The sequence below is a fragment of the Leuciscus leuciscus genome (assembly GCF_965113295.1).
Source record: "Leuciscus leuciscus genome assembly, chromosome: 2".
NCBI lineage: Eukaryota > Metazoa > Chordata > Actinopteri > Cypriniformes > Leuciscidae > Leuciscus > Leuciscus leuciscus.
Genome location: NC_138726.1, coordinates 51,418,352 through 51,442,284, shown reverse-complemented (window position 1 = coordinate 51,442,284; position 23,933 = coordinate 51,418,352). Strand labels below are relative to the sequence as shown.

At 38.6% G+C, this 23,933-nt stretch overlaps 1 protein-coding gene across 2 annotated transcripts in view; it reads left to right on the top strand.

Moving 5' to 3' along the window:
• kirrel1a (kirre like nephrin family adhesion molecule 1a) overlaps positions 1-23,933 on the top strand; it is a 43,846-nt gene that overhangs the window by 1,517 nt on the left and 18,396 nt on the right. For both annotated transcript variants that reach the window (XM_082155623.1, XM_082155624.1), the window contains exons 2-5: positions 18,703-18,852; positions 22,268-22,417; positions 22,606-22,763; positions 23,687-23,837. In XM_082155623.1, coding sequence (XP_082011749.1) covers positions 18,703-18,852; positions 22,268-22,417; positions 22,606-22,763; positions 23,687-23,837 — 609 coding nt within the window. The remainder of the gene's footprint in view (positions 1-18,702; positions 18,853-22,267; positions 22,418-22,605; positions 22,764-23,686; positions 23,838-23,933) is intronic.

Below are 23,933 nucleotides of genomic sequence, written 5' to 3'. Positions count from 1 at the left end.
GAAATTAGACCAAGTTGCAGATTCTGTCCAGGTAATATGTGGATAATTAAATTTTTTGTTACTCTAGCAGTGCCTTTTTCCCTGTGGTTTGTCAGGCATTCTTAAACGCCTGGTGTTTGTTATATTTGTGCATATTGCGCACTCGTGTATAATGAAGAGGTCTATAATTTGTACAGTGAAAAACCGTTGTAATGTGAGTTTAAGCATCAGGCCCATTCCATCATAGCAGCCAGGAGTCTTTCAGAAGCAATACCTCAAATAAAACATTCAGCAGTCGCATGAATCACTCTGTGGCATGTCCTGTAATTTAACCTTTTACAAACAAAGAACTTTTTTAATCTACATCATACTTTGATATTGTGTTTTTACTCTGCAGGATTTATACAAAATGTTCTCTAGATTATTACAAATCTTTGTCTTTAAAGAATCCTAATGCACCACAGCATCATATAAACAAGGTGATCAAGTGCAGTGTCAGCATGATTTCCTGTTGTATTGGTATTTCTTATGGTTAAAATCCCTGTTATGTTTTTTGTTTTTTTATATATATTATCTTTCATGCAGTGTGTAATATAGCTGTTTGTGAATGTAAACAGTCAGCAAAATTTTAATTATAATAAAGTTATTGTCTCCTAAAAGAAAGAATCAATTCTGAACTGCTGAAACGAGTCATTAGTAATTCCAGTCTCACTTCCGGTTACAAACCTACATAACTAAGAAAATAAATTGCATGATACCCCACCCTCAAACACAGCTATTTGTAGCTGAGACTGGAAGAGTTTTGTTTGTGTTGTTCATATCGAGAATACGCAGTTTTCAGTGCTGTGAATCCACTTTGATGCACTTCAAAATGAAGACTCGGATTGATATGGAAAAACTGACTCCATCGTATCACTGTGTATGAAGTGCTGAGGAAGATCCGGAGCTGAAGTTCAGATATGGTAATGGGAGTTTCGCTTCCGACACACGCGCTGTAAGCGATAGACTAATCATCACAACAGATTGGGCCGTCTGACCAATCAGAGCAGAGTAGACCAATCACAACAGACTGGGCCATCTGACCAATGTCTGATTGACCAATCAGAGCAGAGTTGACCAGTCACAACAGACTGGGCCATCTGACCAATCAGAACAGAGTAGACCAATCACAACAGACTGGGCCATCTGACCAATCAGAACAGAGTAGACCAATCACAACAGACTGGGCCGTCTGACCAATCAGAGCAGAGTAGACCAATCACAACAGACTGGCGTCTGACCAATCAGAACAGAGTAGACCAATCACAACAGACTGGGCCATCTGACCAATCAGAGCAGAGTTGACCAATCACAACAGACTGGGCTGTCTGACCAATCAGAGCAGAATTCAAACAAATTGTTTTCAGACTCTATATAAAATGAGGTGATGTGCAAATGTTACGTATATTATGAGAAAATGAAAGTGTTTTTTGAACTTGGATGTATGTAAACCTATTGTAGGAGACCTCCAAAAACGAAATTAGGAACCTTTAAAATAGCATAATAGGGGCACTTTAAGATATGTGTTGATACATCGCTTTACAACAAAATCGAAGGAGTTTTTGTCAAGTAAAAATAAAAAAAGCTACTTTATTTTCTTCCACGAATGACCTTATAGAGCTGTGGAATAATAGGCAGAAGAAGATATTCAATTCCTGTTCATGGATATCTGTGTTCCTGCTGAGTTGACTTCCATCTCTAATCAAACTCACCTGAACCAGATAATTACTGTGTTCCGGTTCACATGTAAATCACAGGCAGGTGTGTATGAGCAGGGTTAGAACTGAAGGTAGATCTCAGTGAGTGACACTGAACACACCTGCTCTGTGTGTAATGATAGCTCACAAAGCGTTTCATTTACTGTCCCCCATGCTGTTCCAAACCCATGTGCTGTGAACAATGTCCATTGAACACTTAAGGAGGATTTTTAAAGAATCTTCATGCAACGGGATCTATCGAACCCCAAAAACACCATAAATGTAGTTTGCGAGACTTGTGTGCTCTTCTCCACATTTTAGAGCCATATGATAGTTTTGTGTAAGAAACCTAAATTGGAGATTGAAATTTTGGTTTCATTCTTGCATATTCAACCAATGACTCTTTGTGTCAGTGATGTGATGTATTGATTGACCTTTTTTTGTTTCTGAACACAAATTACTTCTGCAGAGGGGAAGAGTCTCAGCAAATAACTTTCAGCCTCATGCCTTCTCCGGAACATACAAGAAGATATTTTGAGATTTGATCATAACTTCTTTTTTTTTTTGTCCGTTCAATGGAATTCATATTGGTTATCAGCATTCTTCAAACTATCCTCTTTTAGGTTTTGAACAACATGAGGGTGAGTAACTGATGACAGAATTTCAATTTTTGGATGAACTTAAAGCAAAGATCAGATTGAGGAATTGGTTTGTGGTCTGTATCTGGTTGTTATAGAAGTGTATTTATTTCTGGTGCATTTAATGTAATAATGGAAATTGCTGTGTTTGGCCATTTTGAGAATCCTGGCATGAGCAATGCATTTTCTTTTTATGTTTTTTTAAATAAATAAATGTACTTTTTACCTTTGAACCTTTGAGGTGAGACACTACAGGCACTACTGTTTTATTCACGCATCTGTCAATTTTAAGATTTTGTGCATGTTGTTTTTTTCAGACTAGTTGAAAGAAAACATCCAAAATACACAAGTTTAAAATCTTTTATAGCACTTTATCTATTTGCATCTGTAGATTTAAATTACAGTACATAATTTATCTTCGAAGGCCATTTTCAAAATGATTTTTTTCTCAAGCACTGCACTAACTATATTCTGAAGGTTTCTACAGAGGGGTTTGTTTTTATATAATTTTCCTGATTTTATACAACATTTTATTCCTAAAAAAAGAAATAAAAAAATTATAATTCTGTCAGCTGACAGTTTTTTCTGATTGATGGAATGATTAAAAGATATCCAAATCCCCTCTGACTCTAATATGTGAAAATAAATAAATAATGAAATGGCTTAATCCAATGTTCAGATTTTTATTCTAGAAATGTATGCAAATTAGTGCACATTTATTTAGATAATGCCTCATTTGCATATTTAAATGTAACATTTCAGAAAACTTGTAATACAATTTTTTTTTTTTGCAAATCATGATGTAATCAATCAACTAGGGGAGTATGGTGATATCTATTAGTTAATTTTTTATTTTTTTTTACCCTGTTTACCTGGGGTGTCTTACCTTAAAAATGGGCATCAAGAGCCCTGCGTTCCATTCGGTTGTTCTCCATCTAGTTGTTTCTAAAGCTTCTGTGTGGACAGTGGACACCCCCTAAGAAATGCGTATGATCACGTAAACCTGAAACCAACCTAATAATGTATGGCGTCCATTAAGTCAACATGCAATTCAATGTCACCCTATATATTTTCTAAATGCAAGTTATTGATCTTATTGTGAATGATTCATCCATGCACGTTTCATTTTTTATAATTAGTTTTGACCTTGTATTTTTCAATCAGGATGACGACAGACTTCTCTCTGGTGACGTATGCCGGGCTTGTCCAATCATTTAGTCCGCTTAAACCCTGCACCTCCACACACCAAGTCCCTACCCTACTTTTTTTTCCCCTCGATAATCTGTTTTACTTGAACATGCGTCACGTTGCAGAGGAACAGATCTGTCCCTACTTCTGTTTCATCACGGCATTAAGACCGATTAGTCAATTAATCGTTCAGGCAACCCAGTGGACTAGTGGATTTAGAAAATACGTAGTTTTAGTCTGGAGGTGAGTCTGTACGAGAAGACGGCCCTGGGGACAGGTGGGTGAAGTTGAGGCACTGAATTGACAAAGATTTGAGTTTTCTTTTTGTTGTGGATGGGTGAAGGGGGGACCAGAGGGGGGTGTGCTTTAGGCCAGAGGGAGAGAAAGGCATTATTACTCATGCTCGACTGCTCTCATAGAAGAGGCTGCTCACACCCTCTCTTTCTCTTGCTTCCAATGAATGTGAGGGGGGGAAAGTTCAAAGGCCCGGCTTAGACGAGGATCTTTGAACCCCCCTCGCCTCTTTTAGGGGCTCCCACATCCCATCTCATTGAAACGATTTTGAACATGCCATGTTTCCCTTCAGATGAACAGCCTTCCATTCATCCACATTTGTGTGTTTTTTGTCAGCGTTAGCCGTTACTTTGTCATGTTTAAAAGAATAGCTTAACCAAATATGAAAATTCCTCCATCATGTACTTCTCATGTCATAATCTTTCTTCTGTAGAACGCTAAAGGGAAATTTTGAAGAATGCACCAGCCATTTTTTTTCCACATACAACCACAAAGAATCGCAACTGGAGCTTTCAAGCTTCAAAAACCACCATGAAATATCATAAAAGTTGTCCATACGACTTGTGTGAGAGAAGTCATTTATTCTTTATCTAGTCAGTTCTTTTCGATTAATCGGTTGATCCGGTTCACAAAACTCAGCTGAATGTTAACAAATTGGAATGATTCAGATCTCGAGTTCAACTCGTGTATTTAAAAAGTTAGATGTCAGTCGGAATGCATGAGCCATATAGGCTACTCTTATGATGCTTTACAGTGTTTTTGCTTTCTTATTAAAGTTTGAAAGCTCCAGTTCCCTGTCTGTATGGACAAAAGCCAACCTTAAGATTCTTCAAAATATCACCTTTTGACTTTCACAAAAATAAATAGTCATATGCGTTTGCAGCGACATGTTGTAATTAATGTCCGAATGTCTGAACTATCCCTTTAAAATGTGCCTTAGCTCCTGCAATGCACATCTCTTTCTTTCTTTCTTTCCAGAAAAGGTTTTGTCGAGTGGCCCCTTGTTCTGGCCCTCGCTCTGCTTTTCATTCTTTTGTCGTTCCTCACTCCCTCAGTCTTCTCATTTTTCCCTTCTCCCTCTTTCCATCCCCCAGTTCGTTTTCCCCCTTCCCTCTTTCTAATAAGTTCCAGATGTGTTTCTTGCATTCCTGTAGTCAGAGGAGAGGGGGAGGGGTCACGGAATAGGAGAGGGAAACAGGGACAGATGAAAAAAAAGAGAGGGAGAGAGAGAGAGAGAGAGAGATGGAGAAGCACATGAATTAAAAGAGAGCGCATGATGAAGAGGCCACTCTGTACTCTAGACCCTGATGAGATTCTCCTCTGTTGTGTGTGTGTGTGTGTGTGTGTGTGTGTGTGTGTGTGTGTGTGTGTGTGTGTGTGGGGGGGAGTTTTTCAGACATCCCCTCCCCCACTGCAATGGAATGTGGCTGATGATGATGGTGATGTCATTTCTCGTTCTCTGAAGTTTTCAAATCAGGGAGGGCTGATCGAGTTCGGCCAATCAGCCGACTCGCAATAAAAGCCATTCACAGTTGGGGAGACAGCGAGGCGTTCTGCATCAAAAAGCATTATTACCGGTCACCCAGTGAGGTTGTGGACCAAAATGTAGAGCTGTTAAAATGCTAGCTGTTCCGGTGCTGACTCAATACAAAGATGCATTGTGAAGTCAATGGGAAACCAAAATGGACCCTTTGACTTTACTAACATATGTTGCTGGGCTTATTGAGGAGCATTCATTAGTGCAAGTTAATACAAAAAGTTTACACTTTTTCAATAAAGTTCAATAAATGCAACAATGAGCAATACTTTTACGTATTTTATATATTTTTTAAATTAAGGATAATGTTATACATTTACTGTTGTTCATTGTTAGCTCATGTTTTTTCACAATACATTAATAGGCCTATTAATTGACCTTAAAATGTTAGATATGTTTGCGGTAGTGTGAATGTATAAATTAGCATTAATCTAGATGTCCCCCTGTGGTGAAAATCAGGCTTTTAATGTTGTTTATATGTCTATGTGGTGTTTTTAATATGCTATAAGACAAATCATGTGCAAATGCATAAGTCAACACCATTGCTGAGTATTTTCTCCTTAAAACTGCAGTGAACCAAAGACAATCTCAAAAACATGGTTTGAAATTGCTGGTGTTTCTGACATCACAAACTACCTTGTAACCAATCGGGTCAACGTGTGATCAGCAACGAGTGAATAGCTGGTGTGAGTGGAGGCGGGGCTAATTTGCATATTCATAGAACCGCGTGTACTAAATGAGGCAAGGGTGTAGAATTACGTTCAAGCTATTTTAAGGCAGGACACATTTTTTTTTGAAGGAAAAAACTTTTAAATATGTATTTTGGTGATCAAAGATGAGTTTTAAGGGATAAATTATTGACTACAGGGGGACTTTAACAAATTGAATCCTGCAACCGCTTGTCTCCATTCTGGTATGTGACTTCCACTTTTCTCGATCCAATCAATAGAGAGTAACGGTCAAGTGTGGGTATCTGCGGGTCGGAGTAATGTGCCGAAAGATCTTTATGAATTACTTCAGGGTGTAAAGTTCGTCGTTTGGTCCTATTTTCAAGTACTATTTTGCTTCGAATCAAAGTTTATAATGTTGTGATTCACCCTAAGAGTTGGTTGTTTTGGTCCATGGCTTATAACTCTAACATTTAAATTTTTTGGTGGAAAAATACTTGTAACCAAGTCCATTGTAACGCTCTATTGCCAATAGATAAAATAAAGTCCTGCCTTAATTTTTTGTTGAATATATATATTAAAAAAACTCTCCAGAAATTTTCACGAAACTTTCCATGGGAAGTTAAGCTGGGGAATTTGGGAAATATTCCAAGTTGGAAACTTAACGGGAATTAATGGGGGTAATTTATATTTATAATTTATAATGGGGTCATTTTTCACTTTAATCGATTCTTTCATTTAATAACAAAAATGCATGAATGTTGAATAAAATAAACATATTCCATATGATCCCAAAAGGAAGTAGTTTGGTGTGTGCATGTGATTAAGGAATGTGCAGGGTAGAAATCCAGCTGAATTTGCATTAAATCTGGTTGTTTTAACTAAGATAATTCTGCAAGATGTTTTTAATTTTATATATTTAAGTTCCCTGTTATATGCTAACATGCAATTTTACACATTTTCAGTTTATTCCCATTAAATTCCCATATATTCTCATTAATTTCCATGGAAAGTTTCCAACATGGAAATTTCCCAGAACTTTGCAACCCTTCTCGTAAATGCATTTTATTTTTTATTTCGGAATAACACTGAAGTACAGTAAAATGGTTCGTGAAAGGCATTTTCATGTTGACTTGAAGCTACTGATGAATGCATTAAGAGCGTGTAAACATCAATCAGACATTATGACTCTTGGCTAGTTACTCATCAGCATAGCTCAGCTTTAGATCGGCATTGAAGGAGATTCCCACAGTTGAGTGTAGCACTTGCTTTTTAATGACAAGTCTTTTCCATTCTTTTGCATCAAAGTACGTCAAAGTCATAAAATAAAAGGCATATGATGAAACAGCTTCTGAGAGCGAGCTTAATGTCAGTTTGTGCGTGTTTCCTCATATGCATTCACACACACACACACACAAACCACATCTGGCATTCTCAGCCTCTTGATATTTGTTTGGAAAGCCAAATATTTAGTGCACTGAAAGGACGTCTGTGAGGTATTAGGTAATACTTCAAGCCTCGGCCTATTGGAAGTGGACAGTCCTTCCAAGCATTAGCATAGCACTCTGCTGATGACCCTTGAGGTTGCCATGGTCACTGTATGTAATATTATGTCAATGTTCCCACAGTAGCCATGGCAACAATAGCCCTGAATGCGATTCACGCAAATAAATAATGTTAAAATCTAGCTCTATAAATCCTGCAGAAGATGAGAAGCGGCGGCCGGGAAAGGAGTGAAAGGGGGAGGGGGGGCGGGGGGGGGGGGGGGGAGAGAGTAGAAACCAGCGAGAAATAATTTTCCTTCCCTTTTATTTCAAATAGATCGGTTTCTATAGCAACTCTGGGCTGCACGGATCGAGGGACAAAGAACGAGAAGGAGAGGAACGAGGGATGGAGGGGGAGAAAAGGATGAGGAGAGAGAGAGAGGTGTGAAGAGGAAGATGAGAATGAGAGAGTGACACAGGGAAAGAGGTGTTTCTCCTCACTGTCAGGAATGGCAAGGGCGAATCTAGAGAAGCAAAGCGGGAAGATGATGAAGGGAAAGCGTCGGATGAGGCTGCGGACAAATAAGAGACGACAGGAGGAAATGTTGACGACGGAGAGGGACACTATATATACACTGTTAGCTAGTAACTGTACAAACAGGGTGCCTGAGTGATTTAGGTTATTCTTGACCAATGAACATTAGGAAAGGAACATTAATTGTTTAAAAAGCAAACCACATGTACATGCATACACATTCATTCTCATTTGTAATCTCAAAAACATTTGGTAATTGTTAGGGATGCACCGATAGGAATTTTGGCCGATTCCGATACTGATTCAGATGTTACTTTTGTCATTAAACATAATTAGTTTTGATCATGTTTTAAATGAGCAAAGTTCAAAAACGCATGTTGTATACTAGCTAGTTTATTGCTGCATCATCAAATCATCTACACTTAACACTGATTGGATCCATTTAAAATGTAACAGGCCAACATAAATGCATGAACAGAACAAAGATGCAGAATTATGAAATAAACAGTGCTTTTCACGTAGGTCTAACAGTAGTTTTCAGGTACAGAAACTGAAATCAAATGTAACATAACACTGTTGTATAAAATAAATATAATCCCTATTAAACTTCCAACACATTTGCGATCGCACGTACTCTGTGAATAGGGAGTGGCGGTGCTGAGCGCGCATTTTACAAAATAAGACTCGGTTGTGCAACAAATCCTGCGCCGTGGTCTTGTCATTCATCTCGCCTAACTCTCGCAGGGGGGCAGTGTTTCGGAAAACATTGAAGCTTCCCCGGGCGCCGCCATTGGCTAGCGGACCCCCACCTGCTGTTAGCATCCCATTGACTCCCATTCATTTTGGTGTCACTTTGACAGCGAATAACTTTACATCTGAGGCGTTTAAAGACTCCATTTGTCCATTATTTATTTCTAAAGAAACACGAAAATGTATAAAAGGCTCCATTACCTTGTATCTTACGTTATGGCCCCGTAGATGCAGTTTTTGTAAAAATAGGCTAACGATTGCGTCATAACCACACGACTCGCTGTTGCACAGTAGAGAAATTACCGTATGGACAGGAGGAGAAGCTCGCGGGCAATCGGGGACGTGGAGGCAAAATGACAAAATAATTAATCAGAATACTTAGCAAAAGTTGCTCCTGCTCCTAGCTCATGGACACCTCCTACTCACACTCTCCGTCTCTGCAAGTTTCGGAAGGGAATGATTCAGATTTCTCTTGGCACAGCTACTAGAAGACAGACGGGTTGCTCACGTCACATCTACGTCGTCAAGCTCAGTTTGAGTCTGCGCAGTGCGCTCGACCATCAGGAAGTGAGAGCGTCTAATTGACTTCACTTGTCTCCGTTGAAACCTATGGGGTCGCTGTGTCCAGTTTATATACTGTCTATGAACTCTCGTCCCGCGATCAGTGAACTGTGATTCCTTCTGTGCGACTCTGTAGCTCGTGCTGAGCAGAGCAGACGTTTAGAATAGCCGTCCAATTGGTGAAGCGACCGTTATCAAACTGAATTAAATAAAAATCTCTATAAATTATCATTATATAAAAAAAGCAATTCTATGCTAATTTCATCCTCACGCTCCGTCATGGCGATATCGCGAGACAGCTTTTCACCTCGACAAGAAATCTCGTCACATTTTAATATCTCGAGATCTCGTGGCGCTGTCTAAAACGTAGCTTTCCCGCCGAACGTTTCGGATGTGTGCGCAAATAAAAACTAATCTCACAGTGGGTACCAAATTTAGTTCTCTTTCACATCTTCTTGCACTTAAATATTTAAATTGGCAAGGCTTAAAAGCACGTGCAAAGGATAAACTTTTGTGAAGATGCAGCACTGGCCCGATCGGGACAGTGACAGTTTCGTCAATTGTTGGATTATGACGTAAAAACGTTGGATTATGCAACATACATTATGCAACTCAGTGCCTTAACTCTGTTAATTAATAAAAAATCATCAGTATTAGCCTTTTTCATGCTATAGCTGATATGCAGATGGTTTTAACTTCATCAAAAATGCATACATCAGTGCATCTCAAGCAATTGTTTAACAGGACATTTATCTGTTTAAATGTTAAAAAAGAACCAGGAGGTATACACACACATAAGCGAACCACAAACATGCATGCATACACACACATGCACATTCCTGCAAACAAGGAAAAAACTTTTGGGGTAGTTTTTTGCATACGTCAGCTGTTGCTATGGTGACGCTACACTATGAGCCAGTGAAAGTGCCCGATTGGTTGGAGTAGCAGGGGATAAAAAAAAGGCAGAGAGGGGTTACGACAGAGGAGGATGCATTAAAAAATGGACAGACGTAAGGATTATGACAGCTTTATGTACACTAATAAATAATATGATGCTAATTTATCAATGGCAGCCACACACAGCGGTTTAACGATGTATGAAATCAGAAATGGACAATAAAATGATTCGAGCATGGAAAGCATTAGAAGGGGCTGTCTGTTCTGTGTCGAGGTGTCAAATGCACTCGGAGTCGTTGTTTCCCCCCCGTTGCTCCAGCACAGGCACCTTGACCGCAGCAGGTGACGTATTCCTGGTCCAGACACACTCCTTTGTTGTCTGAGAGTGGCTAGCGCATGAAGTCACAGAAGTGTCTGGTCCGGTGCGCTGCATGCGCATGGAGGAGGTTTAAAGAACAGCTCTGGTTTTTTTTTGTTTTTTGTCTGACGATGTGTCAGTGCTGGTAGTATCTAGGATTTGTACCTCGAAGGGTCCGTTTTGATTAAAGAGTGCCGAGGAAGGTAATGGGGACAGTCTTTTTTTGTCTTCGATTCTCATACGCAATCTCAAAAAACATTACGTAATTGTTTAACTGGTACAAAAAGAGTGAAATGCTGGATGAACCAGTAAAATGTAATGGGACACTGAAAATGCTGTTTCCAGATCAGATGCTCCAAAATGCCTTTGTTTTTGCGTAATAAGTGCAAATTAAAACAGGTTTTTTTACTTACTTTTGTCTGTACAATATAATAAATAAACCTGCAAAAAACTATTTTAGTGTTTTTGTCTTGTTTTCCAGTACAAATATCTAAATATTCTTTAATCAAGAAATCAAGATACAAGCAATATATATATATATATATATATATATATATATATATATATATATATATATATATATATATATATATATATATATATATATAGTGATGTATATATATATAAAAAAAAAAACCATTACGTCAGTTTAAGCTTAAAACAAAGGTGCACTGTAGTTTTAGCGGCATCTAGTGGTGAGGTTGCGAATTGCAAACAACAGAAGTTACGGTGGCCGACAGGAAAAGATGTCGTCATCTGAGACAGCAGAGAGTAAAAGATAAATTAAGAAATTAGGTTTACTTAATTATTCAGTTAAACGAAATGTTTGCAATTATTATTGTTACTTGTTCATCATTGTGTTAGTGTTTTATTCGCTGACTTTAGCAGATTATTTGCACGAAGAACAAAATAGTGACAAAACGCGTTTGTCTGTTTAGGGCTACTGTATAAAAATGGGGGCGCAAAATGGCCCAATGTAAGGGGACCCTCGGTGTACAGTATGTAGAAATGGCTCGTTTTAAGGTAATAAAAACATAACAGGTCATTATGTAAGGTACACCACTGAAAACATAGTTATGTATATATGATATTTCATTTCAGTCAACAGATCCTCCTAAATATTACAAAATGCAACTTTAAAACAAATATCTGCCAGTTGGATAAAGGCAGATAAAGGGAAAACAAGTTTATTTTTCCTTCCACATTGGCAGATATTTGCTCTTGTTTTAAGCATTTTTTTTTCTTCAGATATCAAGACTTAACATCTTATGTCACTTTGCTTCTTAAGGTACCGTATCTTGATTTAGGTTTAGGTATTGGAAAACAAGACAAAAATACTAATCAAGAAAATCTTTCAATATCTCATCTGCAGAGTTCTCTCTGGTTAATGGGAAAGGGGGCGGGGCTTATCCATTTTTATCTCTATTCATGAAGGGGTTTATATTTAAATGACATCATCTCAGTCTTTGTTGCGCATTTGAATATTTTCATACTAACGCGCACGCATCTGAAGGCGTTTCATTGGATCCGGTTATCTTGGAGTGAAAACTGATAATCTTTGTGATTTATGTTTGTTGACAAAAGTGAATTTTCTGGTGTGCTGGGTTTGTGATTCGGTGATCCCTTGATGAGAGGCTGTTCTCATGGGTCGGTCAAGTGGTTCCCGACACGAGTGTGGTGTGTAAGTGTGGTCGGAGTGTGTGTGTGACCACGTCTTTGTGCGGTCAGGATGTTGGCAGTGTGGCATGGACTACTGCTGGTACCCAGGGATCAGTGACTCAAGAAAATCAGGACACTCTAAATTTGTCGCTGCAGCATAACCCACATAATGAAAACTATACAAGCCCTCTCTCGCTCTCTCTCAGGTCCTCTCTCATTAGATGTCTTTTACTCCCAATCCAGCCATGTCTCTCTCTCTCTCTCTCTCTCTCTCTCTCTCACACTCTCTCTCTCTCTCTCTCTCTCTCTCTCTCTCTCTCTCTCTCTCTCTCACTCTCACTCTCTCACACTCTCTGTTTTTGTTTTTCTGTCCTCATCTTTGTCTTTCTCTCTTCCCCTTTTCCTCTTTCACCCTTTTTTTTTCTTCTTCTGGTTGATTCCTAAATAACAAGCCTGGGACCTTATAGGAGAGAGCGGGGCTAATTGTCACATGGGAAGTTGCCTATAGGTCAAAAGTTGTAATGCAAAAGTTGTAACATCTTCACTACGGGCATGTTTTCACAAAAGGTCAAGCTGAAACCTTTTTTTCTTGGACAATAATGAAGAAGCCATTCTGAGAAATATTCTTTGGTAAAAATAAAAAGTATGGCAATTTTGATCAGTCTCCTTTTATTTACAGAGACAAACAAAAATGTCATATTCAGAAGATTTCACATTACTTTACACAATGTATTGAATCATTGTTGAGAAATATTATTATTTTATTATTATTTTATTAAACTGTAAAGTATTGGTTCCCCCCCAAATTAAAAATCTGTCATCATTTACTCACCCTCACTTTCTTCTGCGGAATACAAAAGATATTTTGAAAAATGTCTGTATTTTTTATGTTCGCTGATCGATGTTTATATGTGAATAAAAAGGCTAAATTCAATCTGTTCATCATATAAATCAGTCGTGTCTCTTCAGAAATTGTGGACTAAATCGCTCAATTCATATGGATTAGTTTTAGGATCGCTTTATGAACTTTTTGAAGCGTCAAAGTGGTAGTTGCGTAGCTGTCAATGGAGGGACAGAAATCCATTAAAAAGATCTTCAATTGTGTTTCGAAAATGAACGAAAGTCTTATGGGTTTGGAATGACATGAGGGGGAAAAATTTATGACAGAATTTACATATTTGTGTGAACTATCCCTTTAAGTAGGCCAGATTCTGGGTCTGCGCAATGTATGAGAAACATTTTGTAAGCTTTTCTAATCCTGAACATTCAGACACATTTTTGGTAGAGGTTGCGTTATTCAGCCTGAGGGTGGCGCTCTAATAATGTTGATTGACAGACTTTACTACACACTCACACAGAACTCTGTCTTAGAATTGCTTTAATGTAGTATTTATTGCCTCCAAATGTTGTTTTAATTTAGAATATTTCGAGCCAACTAGTTACTGACCTGATGCAGACTAATATACACATAGCTGAATTGGATTAATATCGTCTTGGTCTGGAGCGAGGTTTAGGAAACGTGAAAATAAGCGGGCAGTCTGAAATAATTGCCAAATAGACCTTATTCAGAGCAGCGCCATGACAGGTATGAAAGCGAGGGTGTGAGGGATCAATTTACCGTGTTTTCAATGGCACCCGCTGTATAAAGCTGTATAAAGCTCCTTTTCCTTTTCTAGAGCTCATGTTGTCTGGATTTTTTTTTTTTTTTTTGTCCATTGAAATTCCTTGGAAATATATTTTGTACTGTTTCGTCAGAACAATCCAAAAACACATTAAATAACAAACAGTACAACCCACTGAAGAGATGTATGTCTATCCCTCACAGCCTCGCTTTCATTTCCGTTAAAGATCAAAGATGCCGCTGCTGTGAATAAAGTCTATGGCCCTCAGTTCGAGCGCGCTGCAGTTCCATTTTTCACCACAGATTGACATTGGAAAACTGGGGCGCTGTAGAGCTGGGGAGGTTCAGGCACACGCTGCCCAGCTAAGGATCATAGGCCTAAATACATGACATGCGCGAAATTTTAATATATCCTGCGCACTTTACAACCTAAAATAGTCTAGAAAATCAGAATGATAGACAGTTTGAGTGACATTAAACAAGTACAAATTAACCATGAGGAATATCTATATAGAACTTGAAAAAAGCCTCCCGAATCAGTTCTCGTTTTGGATCTGACAGCTCCTATAGGCTCCAGTGGCCTCATGGGATAGCAAGTGTCCCAGCGGATATTGAATCCGTATATTGTTCATGTGCTGTTTGATGAATGCTACTTTTTGCATACTGTACACGGGTCTCCCATTTTATGCATGTATTAGATGAACGTACATTTATATGTGCACAAAACGTTCGAGCTGCATGGAGGAGGACAATTTCAGCGGAATAATCTTCTATAGAAAGAAGTCATAATACACTGCTGCTTTACACGACAGTAAAGTGCATTGTCACATTGGGTTGCATGACCTCCCTGTGATGTAATAATGTTAATGGATATGGATTTTAGCGAAGGCCAAATACTGCCCCGTTGTATAATAACAACAACTATAGTAACTTGAAACTATATTTTCCGTAGGACATGTGATGGAACAACAATGCTAGAATGTTGGGGATGGTTAGTTACCACAGAGTGATTATGCAGTTGCTTAATTTTTTGCTAGGTGGTTGCTTTACTGGCTCAAGTCATAAGAGTCCACTCCTAAGTCTCTATGATATTCTGGACCCTTGAGATGGCTCGAGTCACTCTTTCTTGATTCATGATCTATTGTAAATCGTAAATCTAGTCACTTTTGTGAGTGAAGATGTCGTCATTTACTCACCCTTGTGATATTGTGAAAGTGAAAGTGGGAGCATTATCGTTTTGGACCCCATTGACCTTCATTAAATGGACTAGAACAGTAGAAATATTCTTTAAAATATCATAATTTGTGTCTAGAACGGTACTATTTATATACTATTATAGCATTTATTAATATTTTGAATTAGCTTTTATATGAATAGATTCAGTTTCATATATACAAACTTTTATGTTAGATGTGATTAATCGTTTTGTCAGCATTATTTTTTATATAGTTTTAGTTTAATAGTTTTGTTTTAGTTAACGATAACATCACTGTACAGAAAAAAAAAAGAAAGCTGTAAAGGTTTGGAATGACATGAGGGCAAGCAAAAGATGATGACATTTTCAGTTTTTGTTGAACTATCCCTGTAAGTATGAGATTTACATGATGATATTAAACAAGCAGAAAAAAAGGAGTTTGGTATGTCAGAGCAACATATTAACTGCATTATCCTACCGAATATATGATGTTTTTAATGGTCATTAGAGCATTGTTTCCCCTTGTTGACTTCATTCAATTTCACCCAAAGTGATCACGGATGTTGCACGGGAAGGAGAGCAAACAGACATGGAGAGAAAGAGTGAGGGATAGGGTCATGGGGGGGATGAGTGGGCATATGCCAGTTGTTAAGAAACTGAGAGAGATGGGGACCTACAGAGGAATGCTGGAGGGATGAGAGACGAGAGAGAGGGAGCGAGAGAACAAGAGAGGGCTAGAGGGCTGATATTTAATGTGATAAATGGATTGTGACAGCGTGTCTCCAAACCCCCTCCAACCGGAGAGGAAGACCACAGAAATAGAAGGCAGGGCTGGGGAGAGGAAAATGGATTTAAACAAGAAGGATAGAAAACTGTGCAAAAATGACAAAACGGATCAAAAGTAACGAATGTTCTTGCTAATTTTACTCCGAACTAGATGATGCTATTACTAGGAAATCCTAGTAGAAAAAGTTAAAGGGAAATTCATTTCTGTCATTTACTCACCAGCATATCATTTCAAACCTGTACGACTTTCTTTCTTTAGTGAGACAAATTCTGAAGGAATTGATCTTTTCCATGCAGTATTAGTGAATGAGATTTGAAGCTTTCAAGCTTCCTAAGGGAAATAAAAGTGGTCCATGTGACATGATGTTTGAAGCAGGGTTATTTTAGCCATCATTTAAATACTATTATGGTGTTTTCTATTTTTAATGTTTCTATTTAGCTTTAATTTTTATTTTATTTTTTTACGTTTTTGATTTAATATTAATATTTTGTTTTATTTCAGCTTTATTTCAGGTATCACACTATTTTTAATAGGTTTAGTTTTAGCTAACAATAACGACACTGGTTTGAACTTAATCTTCTAATAATATACACAGCAGTATCCCCTAATTTCTCAGAAAGTCTGAAAACGGTTTGTTCGAAGATTCAATCTCTTTAAATCCCTCCTTTCCAAAAGTCTAGTCTGCTCTGATTGGTCAGATCTGGCCCAGTGTGTTGTGATTGGTCTACTCTGCTCTGATTGGTCAGATGGTCCATGCCTGTTGTGATTGGCCTATACCGCTTTCAGCGTGTGTTGGAACCAAAATGTCCATTACCATATCTGAATTTCAACTTCGGAGGCTTACACAGCGCTTGATACACAGTAATATTAACAGTAACGATGGCCTCTGTTTTTCCATATAAATTCCAGCGTGAGTCCTTGTCCTTTTGAAGTGCATCAAAGTGGATTCTCGGAGCTGAAAACAGCGTCTTCTTGACATGAACAACACGAACCAAACTCTTCCAGGCTCAGCTACAACTAAAGTGTCTGAGGGTCAAAGTTGACATCGTTCACAGGCAGCCAATGAAAACCATAGACTGGCATTATGCAAATGTGTTACATTGTTACATTGGTTTGTAACAAACAGCTATATTACTGCATGAAAGGTAATATTCAAAAAAGCATAATAGGAGCACATTTTCGTTTTATTCACTGAAAATCTTGACACCTGCCCTAGTGATTCATAAATAATATTGAGTTTTTGAGTCTAGAGTCCTTAATCAGTTGATCCGGACAACTTTTATGAAACTTTTCTGATTTACTTTGGTGCTTTAGTGTCATTTTTTTATCTTAAAAAAATACAAAATGAAACCCAAAAATTAAAATTCTGGAGACAAACACACACACACACACACACACACACACGCATGCACGCATTTGTGTAAACTATCCCTTAAGTCTCCATTCCGTATACTGTAGTACATGGAAAAGAAAAAAAACTAGTACACTTCACAATTTCTCCTTTTGTGTTCTGCAGAAGAAAGAATGTCATGCAGGTTTGCGACAATGTGAGGGTGGATAAAAATCATGACAGGACAGGACATGACAGAAAAAGTGAACAAGGAAGGTTGCAAACTGCCTTCTGGTGGACCTGGAAAAAGAAAGAAAGAAAGAAAGAAAGAAAGAAAGAAAGAAAGAAAGAAAGAAAGAAAGAAAAACAGAGAAAGAAAGAAACTAGTACTGAGCGAAGAAAAGAAGAATGCGGGGAAAATATGAGTTGCCCTTACTTAATTTACAACATTCTTGATTTCAGTCCAATTAAAGATCCACAACTCAGGCTCTGAATGAAAGCTTTCATTGTAAGTCAGTTCTTCAAGCTGGAGACTCGGGCTTGTCTGGAGTATCAAATATCCTCCTGTGTGTCAGAGAAAGAGAGCGACTCTGGTGGATACCATGTTTTGCGGGTGAAGAAATGTGTCTGGAATTTGGTATCAAGGGACAAGTTCCTTCTTCCAAAAACCCACATTGACTTACTCAGAAGATTGATTGTAAGAGTGAAATTGCTCAGTAGATGCAGGCGTAATTCTGCGTTTCAGTCATTGAGATTGTTGCTTGTTTTAGTCAGTCATATGAACTTTTCCTAATGTCAGGTTTTATCAATTTAATAATTTCCATCATCAATTACTTACCCTAATATCATTACAAACCCTTCAGACTTTCAGACCCCCTATTTCACAAGGCTTACGTCTAGTCTCAAACTAAAATGCATGTTTGAGTTGTCTAAACTGAAAGCAACTTGCACTGATATATCCTAAAAAGATGCACACCAGTAATGTTTATTTTTTTCTAAGGCACATTTACAAAAGCTACATAAATGTCCTAATATTGAACTAAGGCCTAATCCTGCCTTAATCTAAACCCTGTCTGTGAAACCAGGCCATAGTTTAGCAGATTGTTAATGCTGGTAAAGACTCGTTAAACCAGGTTGAACGCCAGTGATTGGTGGTCATGTGTCACATGACTGATCACAACGCAGCAAGGCTGAATAGATATGTAAATGATACAAATATGATCAAGAAATTTCGTTTTTGTGTGAACGTTTCCTTTAATATATTCTCCAAAAAACAATTTATTATCCTGATATAATCTCTGCCAGTTTTATTAACATAATCGAATACTTTTTACACACAGTATATTGTTGCATTTTAACTTGCGCTGCATCAAACGCATGAAGTAAACTGAACTAGAGCCTCAGTTCTTTCAGTAATTGCACTGTTATACAAACACTTATGACATGTTAATATTTGTAATAATAATTGTGGCTGTTGTGTTTCAGTGCGGACGGCGCGGTTCTCTCAGGAGCCTGCAGACCAGTCAGTGGTTCTGGGCCAGAGGGTGGTCCTGTCCTGCGTGGTCTTCAACTATTCGGGCATTGTGCAGTGGACCAAGGATGGACTGGCCTTAGGCATCGGAGAAGACCTCCGGGGTCAGTGATACATAGCGCCCTTTCATTCTTTCTTTCTTTCTTTGGCCTTTCATAAGTCTAAAGATTTTTCTAGTCGAATAGTAGTTGTTCATTTAAGTCATTAGTTGACTAAAGGCATGTTTATATTAATTTAATTACTTTAATATATACTGAGGACAATACTAAACCATAATTAGCGTTTAATGTATATGGGCATAATTCCACTCTCAAGCGCACACATAAAGCTTGCTGCAAAGCACCGGCAGAAGTAATGATTATGAATGTGTCGGAAAAAACAGCAAGGAGATATTTTAATTGTTTATTAATAAACTAGTGTTTTCTGAGTCAGTGTCGGCTGCAAATATGAATTTGACGATGATGACTCGCCATCTCCGCAGTAAAGTGATCGCGCCTTTAGAGAAATATGCAACTTTCATACAGATTACATAATCAGAGAGCTTTCTATTCTAATTGGTTCATTTAAAAGTATACATTTCAAGCTTTCTATAGATATATTTCTGATGTCTGTGAGGCAAGTAGCCTATATACGCTATAATTTTTGTGACGCACTCCAGTTCACTGAGACAGAGAAAGCACTTCTGTTTGTTTTCTGTATTTTACAAAAGCACAACATTTTGTTGTTATTGTGAGTTTACACAAATAAAAGTAGACACTTTACGGTTTCAAAAATGCAAGTGATTGCACTGGCGCCTCCATGTCATGCAGCTTCCACACTCCATACAAACACTTATAACAATAATAATAATAGTGTACATTTATCTAGGTTAACGTTAGAGCGAGCGGCCATGTAAAGTTGCTACTACTTGTTTCAAATGACGAGCTATATTTGAGGTCGATGGATGATCGGCAAACGTTTGGAATTCCTGGCCAACATACTATAATAACCACAAGGACCCGCCGCTAACCATCTGTCTCTCACGGACTGCGTGACTTCGCCACGTCCTGTGGAGTTGTTAAATTTTCTGCAACTAACTGACTAATGAAATTTTGGTCAACTAAGGGCCCGTTTACACAACACCGTTTTCAACTAAAAAAAACATTAATTTACACGACAACAGCGTTTTGGGAGAAAGCGCAAACTTTTGAAGACGGGTTTCAAAGTGCACGTTTTTGAAAATGATACCGTTATTGTCTCCGTGTAAACTACAAAAACACGAATTTGTGAAAATGGTGATGTCATGCACATGTGTATTACGTGTTAAGTCTATAGGTGTTTCTTTACAAAGTGACATCGCCAAGTACTGGTTGGCAGCAGAATACAGCGTTTTTAATCGTTCTCACAGAACCGTGTGAATGGGGATCGTTTTGACAACGTTGTCGTCTGTACAAAGAAAAAAACATTATCGTTGTCAGGTAAATGTACCCATAGCTTCTTCTCATCGACTAACGTTTAGTCGACTATAAGGGAGCAGCCCTACTACAAAACCAATCACCCTAGCAAACACTTAGATACACAAACACACACACAAAACAGCCAGGACACCTTAGCAATAGATTGGAAACACTTTTCTTCATAAAATGTAAGAAAGTGTGTATTTCTTTCTTTCTCTTGAACTTTTTTAGTTTTCCCTATGTACACCCTTTCAATTTCATCTCTCATCTGTCTCACTGTTTCCCTGTTTGCTTGTTTTCTGTCTTACTTTTATCCTCTCTTGCCTTTTGCTCTTTTGCTTTCTGCTCCACTAGCTCATCTTTTCTCGCTCCTTGTGGACTGTCATGAGAACAGTGAGGGCAGGATGTGGTATATTTAACCTCTGCCATTATAAATAGATAAATGTGGACCTGATAAACTACATTTGCTGCATTTGCCAGATTTGTTAAAAGACATGAGGCATGAGGGAGATTTCTCTTTCTTGCTCTCTCTCTCTCTCTCTCTTGCTCTCTCACTTTGACTCAGTGTAGTTGTATTTACACTGTGATGCTTCACTGGTTTGTCCCCTTGGCTTTCATATAAAAGCATGTGAACAAATCCTGCACTCACACACACACATACACACATACACATACACACATACACAAATGTGCACACGCAGAAATACATCCGCACGTACTCAGCGGCGCACAGCACACACTGACAACTCAATCCCACAGTAGAGAGAGGGCTGTGTGGGTTGGGGATACGTGATGTAATTCACAGCAGAATTTTTGTCATTTCTCTTGCAGCAGAAGCTGGAAATGTCCATGTCATAGTGCTAGCATATATCATGCAAACTCTACTGGCATCCAGTGGTGGATAACATCACTGCACTACAAGCTAGTTTTTTTCCTTGTTAGTAGGCAAGCGTTTCTTACTATTGCTTAGAGATCTGAGATTTGAACAAACCTTTAACCTTAAGTATTAAAACCATTTTTGTGTACTTTATTTTCACTTGGGCCAATAGACAACCACCCAAAACACCCTAGCAAGTGCAAAAGCAACGCACTAAGGGGCAGATTTACTAAACAGGGCAAATTAGCGTGAGAGTGTAATTCCCAAAAAATGCAGATGTGAGTGGAAAGTTCTGCAAGTCATCTACTGACGACGCACAAATTAAAGAACACAGACCCAGCCGGATCATTTCCATAATGACCAAAGCAATCTACCAAGAGCAGTAATTAGCGTCTGGTTTAAGACAATGCTTTTTTGGGCGGTAAATAATGGCGCAAATACCAGTATATTGTCTAGCGCAAACCTTAGTAAATTTAAATTAAATACTCTCCTCCCATAAATTTTGCATCTGAAAAAGAAACTCCTACAAATGCATATGCAATAAGGTCAGCCGCAAAAATAACTATCCAAGGCTTTTCAGCACAAATTTTTCACTGCATGTCTTTAGTAAATCCTGACAGTCGGTTTTTTTTAAGCCAAAAGATGGTTTACGCTGGCGCAAGCTGTTAGTAAATCTGGCCCTAAGAACCCTTTCATACAGAGCTTTTTTTTATTATTATTTCACTATGCTGCTTTTCCATTGTTTTTCTATGTAAAAATGCAAGCATCTTTTGACCGTCGCGCTTTTTTGCAGCATCTTGCGCACAACATTGCACTCTAAAAATGCAGTGCTCAAGTTTAGCTTTTATAAAACATGTCTTGAGACCATGCCTGTGTCTCGCGTTTTTTCGCGTTCTGTGTGAATGCCCCTTAAAAGCTATCAGAAGACCGTAGCAACCACATAGCAAAACATTAAAAACCACTCAGAATGCTTTAGCAACCTCATTGCAACATTAAAACTATGCAGAACACCACATAGCAACACACAAGAAACTACCCAGAACACCCTAGTGACTGCATAACAACACACTAAAAACCAATCAGACCACTCTCTTTTCCATCAGAAAATGCAAAATAGCTCAGTCAGTGTGTTTTTGTGTTCAAATAAAGACTATCTACCTCCAAAACGTGACAAATTCTGATCTGCGTGTGCGTGTGTTTTTGCAGCCTGGCCCCGGTATCGTGTGTTAAGGCTGGTGGATGTTGGGCAGTATAATCTGGAGATCTCGGCCGCTGAACTCTCAGATGACTCTCTCTACGAGTGCCAGGCGACGGAGGCTGCGCTGCGCTCACGACGGGCCAAACTCACCGTCCTCAGTGAGTCTTGTGTGTTTGCTTAGAAAAGAACCGCAATGGTCATGCATTCTATAGCTTGTTGTTTTAAATGTTGACTATGATGGTTTTGCCAGAATATGAGGAGTGAAGGGGTTAATGGCTTATGAAATGAATAGATTTATGAGTTGCTTCCATTAATAATTGAACTCCACATGTGTTTGTGTCTGTAGTTCCTCCCGATGAGCCGGTGATTGAGGGGTCCCCGGAGATCCTCCTCACAGCAGGGGTTCCCTATAACATGAGCTGTGTGTCCCGTGGAGCCAAACCTGCCTCCGTCATAGAGTGGCAGAAAGACGGCCTGCCGATAGAAGGGACTGTCAGCACCACGGTGAGGCACACATGCCAAAGTTTTGACTCGTCTGAGTTTAAATGTATATAATAGCTTATGTAGCTCAAGAACAAAGGTATCAACCATAGGCTGTAAAGCCAGATGGATAAGAGTTTCTCTGCTTCCTTCCACTGTAGAAGGAAAATATCCAAAATATCCCAGTGAACACACACACACACACACACACACTGCAAACCGAGGACACACACACCCGGAGCCTGAGTCTGTGCAGTAATGGACCCGCGGTATCGAGGTCTCGCCCACACTCTCGCTCCCTCAGACTCAATCGCATCACAGCTGTCAATCACAACGTTACACCACTTTTATAGCATCAAATAACTAACTAGAACCAAACTGATTGGAAAAACGAACACTTAAACATATGTCTGTGTGATGAGAACTACCTAAAATGACAGAAACCATCTTTGGAAAAAAAATTTTTTTAAGTGCAATTGGATTTATTAGTTTGAGTCACGTCCCATTTGATTACATTGAGTGGGTGGAGTTTATTACCTATACTGCAGCCAGCCACCAGGGGCGATCAAAATGCTTTGGCTTTTCAGCACTTGTGCGGCACACTTGGTATTAACCATATATATATATTATATACATATATATTATATATATATATATATATATATATATACACATAGATGCATCATTAGCGGCTGTTTCTATAGACCAATATACGTAAGCCATCCGCCATATTGGAACGGTCAAAGCTGGTCTGTGAACATTCGAGAGCAAGTTGACTGAGCGTCTGCAAAAGTAGTTAGACGCATGTATGAATATCTATATCTGAAACTAAACACAATGCAACAAGACAAAGGCATTAGCTAACACGACATTAAAAAGTGACCATAGTTTAAAATCTGGCTACGTATACATATCTATGGTATCAACAGTATCATTTTGTTGCGCAGGAGGTGCTTCCAGACAGGAAACGCGTGACCACACGCAGCTACCTGCCCATTCTACCAGTGGATACAGACACTGGGAAGAACTTCACCTGTGTGGCTACTAACCTGGCCGTGCCGATGGGCAAACGGACCACTATCACCCTCAACGTACACCGTGAGTCTAGAACCCTTTCCAGCTTTAGTAACATTTATGAGGAAAGTTATTTAATTTTTTATTTTCTGTGGTGCAGTGTAAAAAAATATATTTCAG